We start from the raw sequence: 18,622 nt of genomic DNA on the forward strand, positions 1-18,622 counted from the left end.
TCGTTGTCCTGCATTCTCCAGCCAAGTAAGAGCATGAAGCTGTGTTCTGTGTTAAGCCAATACTCTAATAACTTCCCATATGGATGTAAAGTATTATATGGGAGGTGGCCATGGGAAATTAAATTTGCCAAAATGTAATTTTCAGTAAAAGGCCAAGACCACCGTCATATGTCCGTAAATTGATATATTGCTCTTGTTCCAAAAAAAAGAATGAAAGAAAAAGAGAGACAAGCATAAATTACATGTCACATTAAAAGCTATGAATAGATCAGACCACAGAGCAATTCATCAAAGAAATCTGAGAATAAAGAATTCTCTGAAAGCAAGGACACCATATTATTAAATGCTACTTTTTTTTGTGTTCATTAACTGAAAGCTGTGGGTTGATATTCAGACGCTGGGAAGATCTGAATGGGCAAACTGAATATGAAATGTTATTTACCGAAACCTAAACAATGAACAATCATGTATCCATCAGAAGCAATTCACCCTCAGTTACTCCAGTGGAGCTGCTCAATGGTCAACAGTCAAAGTCTGATCAGCCCCCAGGTGAGCATGTGGGACTGGACACATTTTGAGTTGAGGTACACATGAAGAGAACAAATGTTGAGTGAAGCTGTGCATGAAATGAGCGTTAAAGGTGCAAACGAGTCATCCACTCCACGCGCGCACACACACACACATACACACACGTAGGTAACAGAGAAATAAAGATGATGCAGTCTTTGACATTTGTTGCTTAAATGCAGCCTGAAGCCAATTTGCATAACTGCTATTGAAGTTTTGGAGCCAATCTGTTGATAGTACTACACTGGTGGTACCTTGGTGTATTTATGGGCTGGGCGTCACCTCTATAACTTACATCTGGCATCTTCTCAACCGATCATGAGCCAGTCTGGCTTGGTCAAGTGAGGCATTAATTAATAAACTCACTTATTAAATGCAGTGAAATATGAAACATCAAATATCCATCCTAGTATTCATGGTGCCCTCCCCCTTTGATCAGAGACTGCATCTGATCAGGCTGGGTGGTCCCAAGGGTGCTGGCCTTTAACTGGGGCACAATTACTGCCCTGATTAGTCTTGAGGTCTAATCAGACAAAATAAGAGAAAAACACTGAAGTGGGTGTATAAATGGATGTGCTGGGCAGATAAATACCTAAAAACACAGATGAAAAATCCAACGGATAACAAATTACAGTGATAAATTCAGTGATAACATTTTAATTACAGAAAACCCTCTTATCTGGAAAAAGGCAATTTTATTAAATGACTTTTGAAATCATCAAGCCATTTGAAATGTAATTCATTTCATGTCATTTGAAGGATCAGATTATGGTTTTACCGGAGTATCGGTTTTGTTGTTGTGTTATGTTTGCTTTTCATATTTGGACTTTAGACTAAAAATCACCACTTAATTTAGTTTTGGATCTCTTTTGGATCTCTTTGCATATCAGTTTAGTGCCAAACATCGCTAGCCAATCATTGATGCATCGTTAGAGTTGCTATGACAGCTAGAATAACTAGTATGAGTTTAATTATCTGTGATTATTAGCTAATATTATTGGTTAATAAATCAAATTAAAGGATACAGTGAATGAAACTACTGAAGAGTTCCAAACACATTGACAGCTGATCTGTGTGACGGTGTCATGGCAGTGAAGTGACGTCACTCCAAGTGATACTTCTGGCGTCTTTGCTTGAAGTTCCAAGACGTGAGGACAAGATGCATGTGGTGGAAATCTGCGGCAATTACAGTAAGAGCTTCAGAATGCACCCAAGAGACATGGCGTACGGTATGCAGGGGAGAGTGGGGATTGGCCCAGTTAAAAATCTAGTCAGGGAAAAACTGTGATGGAATTATCACATTTACCCACACACACACACACACGCACACACACACACACACACACACACACACACACACACACACACACACACACACACACACATGCACGCAGTCTTTGAGTCAGGCCTTAATTACCTCTCATAGGAACATCAGATGGCAAACAGCTCTTTAACAGCCAGCTGGGAGAGAGAGAAGACAAGAAAGAAAGAAAGAAAGAAAGAAGGAAAGAAAGAAAGAAAGAAAGAAAGAAAGAACGAAAGAACGAAAGAACGAAAGAACGAAAGAACCAACCAACCAACCAACCAACCAAGAACCGTCGAATGAACCGACGAACGAACCAACAAAAGAAAGAAATAACCAACGAACGAAAGACAGAAAGACCAAACAAACAAACAAACAACCCCAGAGGGATGGACAATGTAATGAAAGGAATGACAGTGTAGGATAATAACAGCGATTACGAGTAGACTAACAGGAAAATGGAAAAAGGAAGAGATGAAATGGAGAGAAGAAATGGAGGAACAAAAGTACATAACTACATAACTACATAAATTCAGAGGGAGAACGTGGAGGATATGTAGGGCAGAAGAAGAGACGAGGCACATGTGGAGGGATCCTGCTCTCCTCCAGCAATTAGCAAAGAAAGAACAGATGCCCAGTTGAGGAGGTGGGGGGGGGGGGGAAGAAGACGCAGAAGAGGAAGGCAACCGGGGTGAAGAAGAGGAGAGATGTTTCCACACATTAATAGTTTATTTGAATTTCTGTCTCTCTTTATCCACTGTTAGCATTTTTTTTCCTGAGCTTTGGTGCTTTGAACTGCAGGAGAGAGTGACGGAGAGGAGATGGTGGTGGAGAGAGAAAAAGGAGAGATCAGAGAATAGAGCCACGGGCCGTCTGGTTACCTGCTGAGTATCACTTACGGGATAATCTCTGCCTGCTCCGTGTTTATGCATGTCGGGTTTACGCTTCTCAGCAGGATGGAGGAGCTTCTGTAAAGTAGAGGACCTCCATTCAAATACAGGGCAGTAAGAGGCTCCTCTCACCATAATGTTCTTGAAGAAAACGCTGAACCCCTCAGCTTGTTGCTACGGCTGATCCCGACCAATTTCCATGAACACCTTTTCTATTTTACTCTCTTTCATTAGCTGAGATAAGATCAACCTACGGCTTCAATCCAATGTCTAGTTTTAATGACCATGAAGAATGATTTGTACTGAAGGAAAGCTATTCATAAAACACACCACGATACAAAAATGAACACTTGTTTCAGTCTGATGGTCAATTTTGTCCTGAGGTGAAATCTAAGCCCTTCAATTGATGAGTCACTTTATTTATTGATCATATCTCTCCGCTGTTGTTGTGGAGTTGCACCTCATTTATCTAGCATCTGCTTTTCAACGCCGCGTCTCGCACAACCTCACCCCGCCCACGTGGCTGCTTTTGCACCAGATCAAGCATCAGCGTACAATGTGGCTCATTCCTACAACCTTATCATGCTGGCTTTGGCCTTGCACTTATGAATGATGTAATGGAATGAAAAGCCCAATTTTCGAAAGTATCAGCGGGAAATACAATGTTCTTCATCTTGCCTGGTTAAATGTTCAGTGACCTCTGGTTGATTCCAGTACGGGGAATGTTAAACAGCTGGATGAATGACGAATGAATAGCAGAGCAGCAAGGCAGAAAGATACAGAGGTGGAGAGAGACAGAGAGAGAGAGAGAGAGACAGACAGACAGAGAGACAGAGAGAGAGAGGTCACTGCAGTTACAGACAAGTGGTAGAGGGATGGAGAGAAGGTTAGTGGTGGAACAGTGGAGTGATAGAGGTGGAGGTGGGAGTCCTTATCAGAAAAAAACAGCCGTCTTTATCTGGCTGCCCTCCAGACACACACACACACATTCACAAACAAACACACAAAATCAGTCCACATAAACATGCAAACATGAGCACATACACAAGACATACACGTTTGTTTTTACACACACGCACAAACACACACACACACACACTGAGATGCCAAGAAGACTCTTTATCATGTCGATGATCTTGTATATGAAGTCATACTGTTTGAATTGTGAGCTGTGATTAAAGTGACACAGTGTGGCTGCAGTGACACGCCCACACGCTCACACTCACAACAGAAAGTGGAAAAGTGTTGTCTGTTGCCGAAATCCAATAAAGCATTACTTCATGTAAAACTGCATGGCAGTAACCTCTTGTACACACACACACACACACACAAAGTTGATACAAAGGTGCAATCTCACTACGAAGCAACATGCAGCTATTTGTCAAGAAATATAACCTGCACACATGCATATATACATCCGAATGAGAATACTCCATTTACAGTACAGCACAACAAACTCACACATGTGTACACACAAGGCCGCGTACCCACAGCCACAAACAAACACACACAAACACACAGGTGAGAGACAGGCGCCATTTACACACAGACAGCCAATGCCCGCCTACCCTTCAGCTGCCATGGCGATGAATACCATTAGCATCCAATAAATGTCAGGGGGGCATACCCAAGTAACTCATTACACACACACACACACACACACACACACATTCAGAAATGTCAGAGGCCCATGCCCAGTAATGTATCTGATGGAGAGAGAAGGCAAATGTCAGCTGTTCCTCAAAATGGCAGCCAGCAGCTGTGTCGTCTATAAGGCTGCGACTGTGGACTGGGCTGCAGACACACACTGGCATCGTCCGGTCAGCACGCAGTGAAGGGGAGAGTGTGTGTAGCGTTTACAATACATTTCTGATCCTGTAGCGTGGGTTTGCTATATTTAAATATTCCAATATTGGACAAATAGGCGGAGCAAACATTTCTTTCTTAAGCAGACTTTAGTTAAATCGCCGATATCTATCTCTTTACTCATTCAGTAACAGCTAGATGGGCAAGTGAATCGGTCAAAGTCAGATTTTAAAGAATTGCTTTTCTACGCACAATTTGAAAATAAATGATGTTGATGATCTAGTTGGAATCCAAGAAGGGCTTCATTATAAATGCGCTCCTTATGAGGCCCCCAAACTTCCACAGCCATCTGTCAGCGGAGGGGGCAAAACTTTTCTCTCATTCATCAGACGGACCAACGGATGGATAGAGGGATGAAAGTCGTGTGATCCCCGGCCAAGCCTTTCTCCAGCCGCCCTCCAACCCCCTGCGCCGAAATCTCAGCAGCAGCCACTGGCAACATTTACCCAAGGTCAGAGGGACAAAGTCAGGATTAGGAGAGAGAAAGAGAGAGAGAGAGAGAGAGAGAGAGACAGAGAGAGACGCGTGTTTGTGTAAGGCGGTCAGAAAGTGTGCAGGCCGTGAGGTGAATGTACTGTATGTTTCAGTTGTGTGGCCATAAGGGGCTTAAGGTAAGTTATGAAGGTGTGTGGGTTCACATGACTCTTTGTGTTCTCCCGTGTATAAGGTACAGGAGAAGTTGTAATAACTCTTAGAACTCTGTGCGTGTGTGTGTGTGTGTGTGTGTGTGTGTGTGTGTGTGTGTGTGTGTGTGTGTGTGTGTGTGTGTGTGTGTGTGTGTGTGTGTGTGTGGGCCTGCTGACTGTGCCACAACTCAGCAGGTTGGGTACTATGACGATAAATAATCGCCCCTGAACCACTACACTGATGAGCCAAACACTCTCTCTTTCGCTCCCTCTCCCTCACACATACACACACACACGCACATAAACACACACGCACATGCACACACAATCTATCTCCCTGACTTCCTGATGATCCTCACAACTGTTGGAATCGTTGGCCTCTCAGACTGGAAGTTATGCATACACATATTTACATTGCAAACATGAAACTTGCATGCACAACATATACAGTCTATACAGTCTATATAGTCTTTAGTCTCAAGTACAAAATACACACCAAAGTATCTGTACTGTTGCACATACTGTAACTACGTACATACACGTGCAAGACACGCCTGGACATCTGCTGGCTGTAGAGAAAGATCCATCAGGATCCCCGCAGCCATGCAGAGGTCAAACCCATCAACCCCGGAGACCGTTGCCAGGACGATACACTTTACAGCCAAGAACCAATCACAACAAGTCTCTTATGCTTCACTGAACACCATAGGTCATCCCAGTGCCGGACAGGGTGGAGACAGGACCGGTTCCTTTCCACCTAAATAAGAAAGTTACAGCACAGGCAAGTAAAAAAGGACTGAAATGTGTTTCCTCCAAACTCGTATTTGGGACTCAAAGTGGGACTGTGTTGAGTTTCAAAACATCAGTAGTGATGTGGGACAGATTGTAGAGGTTTGGGGGATCTACTGGGCACTTTAACAAAATAAGGAAAGGTACTTAAGCCAAATTGGAGTACATGGTCTCATATTTTATACTACTATAACTGTGTTGAATTGCAACCGGCCAAGAGCCAAATAACCCTGGAAGCTGCCATTCGCTGCCCCGTGCACAGTAACTGAAGCGATGCCAGGATGATTTCATGTCAGTCAACCCTGTAAGAGACAAGAGCTCTTACATCCTTCACACGTCAGCAAGGTTATCATCGCAAACTACAACTGAGGGAGTAATAAAAAACTAAAACAGACAAAGAAACGAATTGTTTCCATTTTATATATATTTGATATATTTGAAGGCTTTGTATGATGGATTGCGTGTGCAAACAATGGCAGCACAGAAACCTGTTCACATCATACAGATGCACATTTCTTCTTCACTTTGGTAGAAAAAAAAATAGTTAGATGTGTAGTATGTTGGCTAAAATGTAAACAACTAGAAAGACAAAGAGACAACATTTCTATCTTCTCCTTTGCCCTTTCTTGCTCCTCGCTCTCTTTATTTTCCATCTTCCTATATGACAGCTCCCTTAATATTCTGTCAAGCTGAAATCCATACTTTGTTGTTCTACAGTCTCTGTTACCTTCGTCTCCTCTGAACCTTTCCCTCCTTCCTCCTCGCTGCCTTTGGGTAAACATTTGTCAGTAGCGGGAGTGTCTCAGGTAAAGTTATGCAGATTAACTCTCACCCGTTTGCATAACAAGCTCTTATTTGCCAGTCTAATTATGGCGGCACAGTGAGTCCCATAGCTGCCCTCAGGGTTCATTAGTGAGTTTCGTTAAGAGCTTTGTTAACGGACAGCTAATCGCTTCCTCCTTCCTCCACAAACAGTGGCACTACATGCAGGGAAGTGCTGAGGAGCCTCCCGCTAAGCACACAGTGAGGCCGGTTAGAAAGAGACGTCCACACATACACACCAGCACACACGCACACTTCACACTGCAAACACTCACACACATGCACAATGTCCTTCACATAGTTTCTCAGTACTGGGGGACAAAGGAGAATAGAAGTATTGAAGAGCAGGAAAGCTGGTCTCTACGTTAGAGTAAACAAACACACAAAAAATAAAAAAAATGGGGATGAGGTCATTTAAAAAGTCATCGTTTGTGTATCGGTCATCTGTTTGATTTTGCTTCTGCATGATAGCGTGAAAACCTACGACCAGGAAAATGGGAAAATGGAACTTTCGACCATGTGTCAATGTCAGCATTACTTAAGAGCGATAGTTTGGAAATGCTACAACAATAAAAAAAACATTTTATGTCAAAATGTTAAAAAGAAAATAAGTGGAAGAAAGTTCAAAAGATTAGAGCTGTTTTATCCCTTTTGATTCTTTTATGAGGCAAAAAGATTGAAGAGCAGAGAAATTAAACGACCTCTGCAATGTTGAAAGTGATAAACAGATCACTGAAGGAACTGAAGGAAGTCCTGACACACACATAGTCACACGCACACACATACTATGGAACACACACAGCTATCTAGTAATCAGGAGTCAAAGAGGCCAGTCATTGAGTCAATGCATTCAACACACATACAATCACACTTGAATGAATAAGTGAATTTAAAAGCCAGTTTGCTTGTAGTTAAATGTGAATAACAAACTACCAACAACAATAACTGACAATAACACTGACCTTTAATAAAACTGACCTTGTCCACACGCCGCTCCGGGCAGCAAATGGACATTGTTTCAGCATCACTGTATGTCGGCCAACAATTTCTTACATTACACACAATATAATTAGAAACTTGGTATTTTGCATATACCCTGCAGAGAAACACAATTGTGTGCGCTCACAACTGGTGAGATTCCGTGGATATCAGATTGAAAACCAAAGAAACTAAAATATGGTAAAGATCCTTCAATCTGTTTACTGTATTAAATATACAAACCCTGAGCGTAAGATGGTTCTAAAAGCTGTAATCTGTTCTGGTTTAAATAAGTAAATGAGTACTTCATCTACTTTGTTGCATTTACTCATTGTTTGGTTTTGTTTCATACAGAAAGAAACGGTGCAGTCGTTCCTAGTCGTGGCCATATACTCTATCCAGCTAAAGCATCCGTACAGAATTGTGAGTTCGAAAACACATAGTGACTAGTGACCTGTCTAGTCGGCAACTGGATGCAGCTGCGTCTCGTTGCCGCGGCTGCAGGTGAGTTATCAATCAGGCAGGAACCTATTAATGCTTCTTTCAGGGAGACTGCAGTGCTGCCAGAGTTTAGTTCCTCTCCTGAGTTATGAAAGCTCAGCGTCTTGGAGTCTTAGTTAGAAGTTCTGTCTGTTCCCAGTATTTAGCAACATGAGTGTTTGAGTCTGAATAAAAGACTGCATGCCGTGCGCTATGGCTCCATGTGCGTCCCTGCGGCCCCACAACAAAGGACCTTCCACACAGACACGGCTTCAAATCGAGCGAACGACATCTGCATTCAGGAGAACAGAGAACATACATAGTACAATAAAATAACTGCTAACCGTAAACAGATGAATCTGAAGGGGTGTTAGGTTGATGCTGTGACCTTTTCAATGCATTGTGTTTGATTTCATGTGGGTAAGTGTAGTAACAGTGAACACCAAGTCCTCTCTGGGTCAAGATTCAACAATACTATACTATACTATATAGTATATTACTATACTAATAAATCACCTTGTCATTGATGCTAGTTTGAGTCAAGTTAGGCTTTGACCATATACAGTTTACTGAAAGATCATCATCATTAGATTATTATCATAAGTGTCTCCTAATCAGACCACCTTGCAGCAAATAGGAAAAGATCAAGTCAAGGTGGTGATTCCCTTCACAAAGGCGTCGGTTAGATTCCCTGGTATTCACTGAGTGTGGTCTCTTTTGGTGAGTCACTCTAATCACCCGGCCTGCCACTTTGATCTACAGGAGATGCAGCCTCGGTGGTTCATTCCAAGAGAATGAGGCCCGGTGCCAGTTCCTGCTGAGACGTCGATGCTCTCCTCGGTCATTTTAATGCGTCTTCTTCCAGGTGTTGTTTTTTTCGGAGTGTGTTTGTTAAAGAGCAGGCAGTCACTTCCCCAAAGCACAAGTGACGCAAGATCAGTTATAATCCTTTCCTCTGTGATTCACCCTGAAGTGTGCAGGCACATCAGGGTCTTACAATCAAAGAAATGTGTTTTGATACAGAACCTGTGACGCATTTCAGCTTGAAAGCTTTGCACTTCCTCCCACCTGTAAGAACACTTGTTCTCCGTCCTCCACTTCAAGAGCCTTGGTTTGAAAGAGAGGAAGGAAGTTTGTCTTTTACGTCTGCCCTTCGTTACAACTGAGCTGCCATTCAGTGCTAATGTGTTAACAGAAGTCACACCAGGGAAAATTCATCCGCTTCCGACTTGGCTTCCCGCTCTCCAGCCTCCTTGTCGGCCTCAGGCAGTGACACTTCTCCCATTAGGCAACTGAGGCATTTGCCTAAGGTGGCAAGCGGGAGAGGGGCGGCACTCTCGCCCTCACACAGGACGCCGTGTGCTACTCGCCCTTACACACACACACACACATACACACACACACGCCCCGGTTTCTAGCTTGGGAGCACATAGAGGCGCTTGTGTATGCGTGTGTGTGTGTGGTCTCGTGTGTGTGTGTGTGTGTTGGTGGGGGGTGTGAAGTAGGGCACCGTGTTATCCCGGACCTCCGCTGGCCTCGGGGATTGATGGCTGAACCCCTTACATTGCAGGCAGAGTGCAGCTGAGTCAAGCATGTCAAACATTATGGAGATTAAGTTCCCAAGCCACAGGAAGCTTTGTAAATAGTGTGAATCTCTGATGTAATGCCGGGCTACAGGCTAAATGTTAAATCTCTCCAACTCTCTTGCTTTCTCTAACCCTCTCTGCTCCCTCCCCTCCCTTCTTTGTTTCCCGTATCTGTTAATCTTGCTCTCCTTGTTCTTTCGTTTCCTCCTACTAGGCTGTTCCCCCTCCCTCCCTCTTCCTCCCTCCTCCACTCTTCTTCCCTTGCGCACTCATCTTTTCTCAATTTCCTCCTCATGCTTTCACTTATTCATTTCTGAAGCTTCTTACCAAGTTTTTGTCCGTCTCACTGCCACATCTCTTGCCCGGGTCATCTCTCTTTCTCTCTCCTCTTGTCCTCTCCCTCTTTCCCTCTCTCTGACTTCTCTTTGTTAATTACTACAGCTGCTGTATGATTGAGTCTTAAATTGGTCACCTCAGTAATTTCTTAAAGGAATTAAATTAGGAAAACAGCACATTTTCTGGATTCCTTTACAGGCGCAGAATTGACAACATTGATTACTAACCGACCAAGCTACAGAGCAGCAAACACATTTTCATGAAGACCAAAAAGAAAGGGGGAAGCTAATGCATCATTCATTCAATTGACTCAACAGGAAACCGAAACTTCAGCTGAAGAAAATGAGATGGTATAATATATTTATTTTCTATTTTCTGACTGTGCCTATTTACAGACACAAGTCAAAGCTGTGTACCTCCTCTTCTCACAGACGTGCCTTTCAAAAACAAAGCAGGAAAAACAAGATTGGAATGGCTGATGCGCTGATGCAATGCCTGCTGGAAACAACCACTCCTGACTCCGTCCTGATACATTCAAATGCTTCATACTGAGGTGACAAAAATAGTCATTTGGCAGAAGAACACCTGAAACATAGTGCCAGTCCATCGCTTAACCATCATTCCAATCACGTCAGATATATAAAGCCCATGGAACAAACCATAGCAGCCGTAAAGATTATTTAATTTACTTCATTTATTTTGTATTTTCCTGTTTTTAAAGCAGATTGTCTCTTCATTGCACCTGCTGCTCCATATGACCAACTTATCTGGCAAAAGGAAAACCAAGTTATTTGAATATTTGCTGTATTTGATTGATCAGAATGAGAGTAAACTTAATTTGTTCTTGACCTTTCAAGTATGCCGACACAGATATATACTGTGGATACACACACACACACACACACATTTGAAGACCAGCCTTTCATCTCTCAAGGACAAGAGCGAGACGACAGACAGGCTAATTGATTTCAGCATGCGACTAAAGCGAATGTCGTGCTCCACTAACACAACTCGATTTTTTTTTGCATGCCGTCGGTTTCAGGTTCAAAATCAATTTGGCTGAGATGAAAGTTTTCAATTTCATTAGCTTGATCAAATGGAGCGCTGTTAACAGGCGGCGGTAATAGAAAATCATTTAGGCCGAGCAGCTCGCACACTCTCAAAGGACTGGTTAAGAGCCGCTCAGAGGGGTGAGGGGGGACAGGTGGGAAAATGTCGATGGAAGACTGTGTGTGTGTGTGTGTGTTTGTGTGTGTCTGTGTGTGTGTGTGTGTGTGTGTGTGTGTGTGTGTGTGTGTGTGAAAGATGAAAGGCGCTCAGAGAGGAGGGAGGGATAATGACAAATACAGAGAGGAGAAGAAGAAGACGAAGATAATGAAATGAAATCAGAGCTGCAAAAGGGAAACACGTTGGGAAAGGGGGATGAGAGGGGGAGCGGGGAGGGAGTAATGATGGGGAAGATAAATGAACTTTATAGGTAGTAAGACTAATGTAAAATGAGAGAGAGGGAAAGAGAGGAAGAGAGAGAAACAGAGAGAGAGAGAGGGAGAGAGAGAGAGAGAGAGAGAGAGACATCCAACAAAGGACATACATAAAGAGATTACAGATAAGGGTATAAGAGTGATTGATGGAAGAATGAGAATGAGGAAGCATTGTGCCAATAAAGAGAGAAAGGAGTGAATGAATGAAGAGGGATAAGAAGAGAGGAGAGAGAGAGAGAGAGAGAGAGAGAGAGTTTTCATATTCTCTCTCCGATTGTGTTTCGGCGATAGCGCCAGGCCATTAAAGCCCTTTATTGCTCCTCAGATGTTTGTCAAAGGAAAACAATGTTGTGATGAAAAAAAATGTAAATAAACTATTAGGCATGAAAAGAGTCTGTAAAGCAGCAGACTGTCGGCTCCATATCAGCACTCTGATGGGGGGAAAATAGCAAATTAGTCATAGATTAATAGAAGAGAGGAATTACAGTCGTAAAATGGAGCCAGAAAGGGAATTAGATTAATATACAGAGTGAAGGAGGGCAGGAGAAAGAGTGATTAATACATTGATTGAGTGGAGCAGATACACGGTGCAGTTATGAGAGTTGCTATTCAGTATATTTCATTTGCTTTATAATAGAAGTCACTATCAATGGCCAATTAGGACAAAACTGTGACATAATCAGAAATGTAGACGCAAGAAACAGATTGTAGAATCTCAGAGCAAAATCTGACATTCATCAGACTTAACCTCTGTACATATATTAACAATCTGTACCCAGATTACGGCTGAGACTTCACGTCGTCTGTAGCTGTGAGTGACAGTGAGTGAAATGGTGAGGAACAGAGGCTAAGTTGTTTAAAAAGACACAAGAGTCACCATTCTAAACTCCAGTCCAATGACTTTGACTCAATCCAAGTCTAAGGGGGAAAAAAGGGAAGGTAGTGATGGTGGTGCTCTCCTCTGAGTTATTGTGTCATGAGGATAATTATCAGCCACCCAGTCTCTCTCTCTCTCACGCACACACACACACACACATGCACACCCGCACGCACACACACTGAGGTTAATCAGTCAAGTGAAGCTAATGTGAGGGGAAATGTGTTGCTGATTAGCTCAACCTAACACCCCCTCTCCATCCTACACCACCCCAACATGACTTATGGACCTATAGTAGCAGTCACATATACACACACGCACAACCACCCACAAACACGGACAAGCACGCACACACACAGATACTCACGCACAAAATTAGTCAGACTATTTATGTTAATCTGAGGGAAATGGCTTGCTCATTACTGAGGCCCTTCAAACTCTCAACAGGCCTTTGATATTCACCAGTCACATAGAGTACACACACACACACACACACACACACACACACACCCAGTGGCAGCTGGACTGTTCATAGCCATTCGCACTAATCAGCTGACTATTCAGAACTGTTTGCCCATTTTTTGAATAACAGCAAATAGCAAGATTGAATAAATCACTGATGAGGATAAACAGTAAACTGTTCCTGACATTAGTAACAAAAAGAAAAATGCCTCAAAATATACTCATATATCTCGTGTGGTTCATAAATCTAAGCAGAGCAGATTTGTGGGTACACCAAACATGCACTCATATTCAAATATTCACAAACACACTCTCACGTGTGACATCATTGTCAGTATAGGCACAATGACAATGAAAACTAAGCGACACACACATACGCTGACATATTTACTACTAATGTCCAAGTTATGAATCATCTTCAGGTCAATGACAGTTGGTGTCACAGAGGAAGTGGCAACACATGGTAACGATATGATATGATGATATGATATGTGCATTTTAACACTAATATGCACTCTGTGGTCATGCATCAGTGTATCTGATCTGTATCATCAGTGTGTGTGTGTGTGTGTGTGTGTGTGTGTGTGTGTGTGTGTCCAGTGTTAATATGTCAAAGCCCTGCAGCAAACAGAATCCCTCTAGATGAGATTTACTGATACATGCCATGCAGAAAGAAGGGACATATAGGATAAATACACTCTCAGGGGAGAAAATCATATCTCTCTCTCTGTCTGTCTGTCTGTCTGTCTCTCTCTCTGTCTCTCTCTCTCTCTCTCTCTCTCTCTCTCTCTCTATCATCAGACATAAGACGTAGAAAGAGCGATTCGCCCGTCTAGCCATGTCTTGCAGCGACTTCACTCAGGAAAAATGATGTGATGGACTGTGCTTAAGTGTCCCTCACAATGCGAGCGTGCGCGCTGACAGGACGTTGCTTGGTTTTTGTAGCTGGTGCTGACGGACACTATTGTCTCACAGTGACACGATCAATCGGAGGGGTGGGGTGGGGTGTTACTTAATAAAAGGTGTTTTGTTTGGTGACGTGACAGCTCAGAAAACAAGACAATAAAGTGTTGAATCCTTTGGAAAACATTTTTAGTGAGTAATCGTCAAGTTCAATCAAAATTTGTCATGACCAGAAGCGATTGATTGACATCTATCAGTGCACCTTTGCTGTGTCTTTGTCTTTAAAAGTGCATTGATTTCTTGAATATTGCCAAAATTCACTCTGCAAACCACAATCCCCCGGTCTTTGCCTCCATCCACAACTTCCCTGTGTTTGAGTCCATGTTTCAAATCATAACACTTTTAACAAACTCCACTCTGCTTTTCCAAGGCTGCAAAGTGTCTGGAGCTCATCTGTAAAGTGGACATTGTTTCTCCCTCTTTGAAAATGTGATGTTTCTGACGCCAAACTCCAACACTTTACCCTCCTCGCTCCAATAATAGAGTAAATTACATCATGGAAACAAACTACGCAGAATCACAAAAGACACAAAAAGCAATGGTGGGAAAAAGCCTCAAATGTCATGACCAGCAAAATTGTGCATTTCTGCCAATTTCTGCCATTTTCTTTCTTCCTTTTCCTACTTTCTATGTCTCACTCTGTCTCTTTCTCTCTCTGCTTCCCTCACCCATGTCATTGTGTTGTCTTGCATGAATGAGACACAGGCACAAAGTGGATTGTTCACACACTGAAAGGGTCCGACTGTTTAACACACTGACATCTCCCTCCTTCTTGATTCTTTACCACCATCTCCCTCCACCCCCACATTCATAAGTAAATGTTAAAGTTCACATTTCCCCCTCTTCTGAAATGTCTCTTTTCCCTCTTTGCCATTTGTTCTCCAAGAGGAAGATCTGTGTATGTGGATGCGCTGTATGTGTGTTGCCATGAGCGTCTGCATGTCTGCTTGTGTCTCTGAGAGGGGGGAAGAGAAATACAGGACACGACGGTGAGACTGTGAGTAGTGTGTGTGTGTGTGTGTGTGTGTGTGTGTGTGTGTGTGTGTGTGTGTGTGTGCGCATGTGTGCGCATGTGTGCGCATGTGTGTGTGTGTGTGTGCCTGGGTGTGCCTGTGTGTGTGCAAGTGTCAGTGATTTTATGTCAGTAATTATTAATGTGCTGTATTGCATGAGTAATGGTGCATAGTGCTGACATTCTGCTGCAGGTTAACAGTGTAGTGTCACAAAATACACAGTCCTACACACACACACACACCCACACCCACACTCAGAGTCAATTTAAACGGTGTGATCTCTGCCACACTGCTATCCCAGCAAAAAAACGTTTGAAGACAGCAGTCTGTGTCATCAAGCAATGACTCACACACAAACACATACAAGCATACACTCTTTAAACAAGATCAACCAGAAGATGAAGTAATACTTACATGCAGCGCGCGCACACACACACACACACACAAGCCCCAACCATGCCAGTATTTGGTCAGAGAGGGCAGCAAAGAGCAGAGATGTTGAGGGACATTGAAGCAGATTTTATGTGTATGCTAACGTAATAGTGGCTCACGCTCGCATCCACACAGGGAATAAAACCTCGTCTGTGGTCTCTGCTGTCACTTTAATGCTGCTTGTGCTGTGCTGTGCGCTGTGATTCTATAACTGGGCTATCAGAAATGTGATCAGCTCCAACTTAAAAAATACCTAAAAACACCTTTTCATCTCTTTGCAACGACACAAATTGCACAATTCAGCACGGGTTCTGTGTCAGATTGTCAGGATCATTCTAAGAAATGAAGAAGTGACCAACTGACACTGGAGGAAGAGGATCTGCACTGGATATGGACAAGAGCAAGACAATCCAAGAGAAGACAATCCTCGGAATGCAACATTGAGGAGTTGCGCTTCCATACCATATGGTTATTATAAGTAGATAATTCAGAAAAGCAAGCATTATCTACTCCATCCGTTTACCTTTTGTTCTTTTTGCATGCACGTGTGTTGGATAACAATGAAAAGCAATTTGATGCCCCCGTGTGCTTCTGAACCTGCGTCGCTCTGATGCTGCAGCTTCTAACTAAAACTGACAATGACAACCTGCATCTGACCTGCATGATGCAATATGACAGAGTGATGTAATTACCATGAAATGAGGTGACATGAAAGTAAAGGCATAACTTAGAAGATTTGCATTTTGCATTAGATGAATTGATTCCTGAATGTGGTTAAGAACACACTGAGGAATGCCTGTGCGGTATTACACACTGTTCCCACATACAACAGTAGTTCCTAACAATGCAAAAAACACACAAACACACACAGCCTTCGGAACTTTTTCAAATCGCTTAGGTTGGCTGTTATGCCGTCTGGCCAAAGCTGCCCCATTACGCTCTAAACACAGCTTAACCACGGCCAAGGCGAGTGGAAGTAGAGCCCGAGTGTGTGTTTGTGTGTGTGTGACAATGCCATCCCAACTACCAGGGGAGCGAGTAAGCGGCGGTCAGACAGCAGAACGCACCGTCAGGCGAAAGGTAAAGAGACTCCCTGGGAAATGGAACAACTGCATCTGTGTTTCCTCTGTGTTTGCTGTCAGTGATATTCCAGGAGAGGAGAGGAGAAGAGAAGAGAAGAGAAGAGAAGAGAAGAGAAGAGAAGAGAAGAGAAGAGAAGAGAAGAGAAGAGAAGAGAAGAGAAGAGGAGAGGAGAGAAGAGAAGAGAAGAGAAGAGAAGAGAAGAGAAGAGAAGAGAAGAGAAGAGAAGAGAAGAGAAGAGAAGAGAAGAGAAGAGAAGAGGAGAGGAGAGGAGAGGAGAGGAGAGGAGAGGAGATGTTCGCTCGCTCGCTCGCTTGATTTCCTCTTTAGTTACTCAGCCGTTTGTGGTCACAGCTGTTTTCCAGCCCGGGCTGCTGCTGCTGTTTGCGGTGCTTGGTCCCCCGTGTGGCCTCGGCGCTCCGGAGCGCACAGCGCGGCCACTGCTCACTGCTCAGTGGTTCGAGGATGATCAGATGATGAAAACACACACATACACACATACACACGCTCACGGGTATATGTGATATAAATGGAGTATCACTTGTGTGGAATAATGGAGATGACACGCACATGGAGCGCACACAGCGCTTCTGACTGAGGTTGAAGTAGACGGAGATCAGAGTGCGTCTGTCCGGCCGAAGTGTCTTTGAGCAAGACGACACCCGGCAGCTTCTCGCTGGTTATAACAAGCGCAGAGGAATAACTTTAAAGATATTTACGTTTAAATAAACTATATGCGTCTTCACAAGTCACGTAAAACAAGTTGGATCTGTCTGATTCTCACTCGAATACACGATGAAGTACCTCAGATCTATAGGAAGCGTTTAATATGAAGGACTTACTTATGTTTCAAATTATATTTGAAACATAAGTAAGAAAATGCTTGCAAGTTGATCAAATGATTGTCACCATCTTGTTCAATAAATGAAAATGATGCGTTGTAAGTGGACTGCAGATGTTCTATTATCTTTAACATTTCACACGGGGATGTCAACTTAATGTTTAATGCAGTTTTCCTTCCGGCAAACTCCGCTCGGATCGCCTCGTTCGTTCTCCTCTCTGAGCCTCACATGGAGCAAAGTGTCTCCCGTGTCGTTCAAGGCGCCGCTGCCCGGAGGTGCAGCCGCTCATCCAGATTCCACCCGGGCACCCTCGGGTCAGCCAAGCCCGGCTGACTGACCGGGGTTTAGTGCGCGTCTGTCACCTGACGCTTCGGCTCAGTCATTGACTTATTATTCCGCACACACACACGTTCACAGTAGAAGGCGTCAAGGTGAAACTGTGTTAATCGATTGTCGAATGAAAAAACACGTGTTTATGTAAATATTCAAGCAGGAAATGAAAGGAGCTCCACAGCGGCGAACAGGTCCGTGAACGCGTCAAAATAACATCTCGCCCTGAAACTTAGTAACTACTTATTCTCACGCATTCTGTCTCATTAATCACGTCATGGCCGATGTGGTTAAAGTCCGTTTTTGAGGTAAATGTGCTGTTTGTTCAAATATCGCCCATCTTCCAAATGTAACATACAAACAAAGCACCGAACATGCAGATAGAAACATACAAACAACAACAACACCAGGATGATGATGCAAAGCTGCTGTTTCTACTATCGGAGCCTTTTTTGGGGGGCGAATGGGTGCAAACCAAACACTGCAAAAAGTTAATCACCTTAAAAAAGAGAAGAGTTATGTCAACAAGTTCTCTCTCTTTCTCGCCTCCGCATATGGATCGCTTACCTTTCCACAGGAGAACCAGGAGCACCGTGATCCAGAGCCGACATGTCACCGGCGCGCCTCCGCGTCTCCAGACCCGCAGCGACTCCATCGGCACTGAGCAGCTCCGGGGGTGAGTCACTGAGCTGACACGGGGGTCTGATGGTGTTTCGGTCTCTTTCTTTATCCCCCCCTTAGATGGATCACTACCGCATCGGTGCCACCAGTAATCTCATTTTGAACCAAAACTGCGTCGCCACGGTGCTTATTCGCCACACACACACACACTCACACACACCAGGAGTAAACGATATTCCTTCTGGAATAATTAAGGAAAATCCCGGAGCAGGGTGACT

The 18,622-nt window shown here is 43.5% G+C and overlaps 1 protein-coding gene across 1 annotated transcript in view; it reads right to left on the bottom strand.

Annotated features, from left to right (window-relative positions):
• LOC143001197 (transmembrane protein 132C) overlaps nt 1–18,378 on the bottom strand; it is a 175,722-nt gene extending 157,344 nt beyond the window's left edge. The window contains exon 1 of the mRNA XM_076150659.1: nt 18,291–18,378. Within this exon, the coding sequence (XP_076006774.1) occupies nt 18,291–18,378 (88 nt within the window). The remainder of the gene's footprint in view (nt 1–18,290) is intronic.
• Nucleotides 18,379–18,622: the final 244 nt, after the last annotated feature.

This window comes from Genypterus blacodes, unplaced genomic scaffold (genome assembly GCF_046128005.1).
Source record: "Genypterus blacodes isolate CSIRO-AG114 ecotype Tasmania unplaced genomic scaffold, CSIRO-AGI_Gbla_v1 ptg000053l_1, whole genome shotgun sequence".
In the NCBI taxonomy this organism is placed as follows: Eukaryota; Metazoa; Chordata; class Actinopteri; order Ophidiiformes; family Ophidiidae; genus Genypterus; species Genypterus blacodes.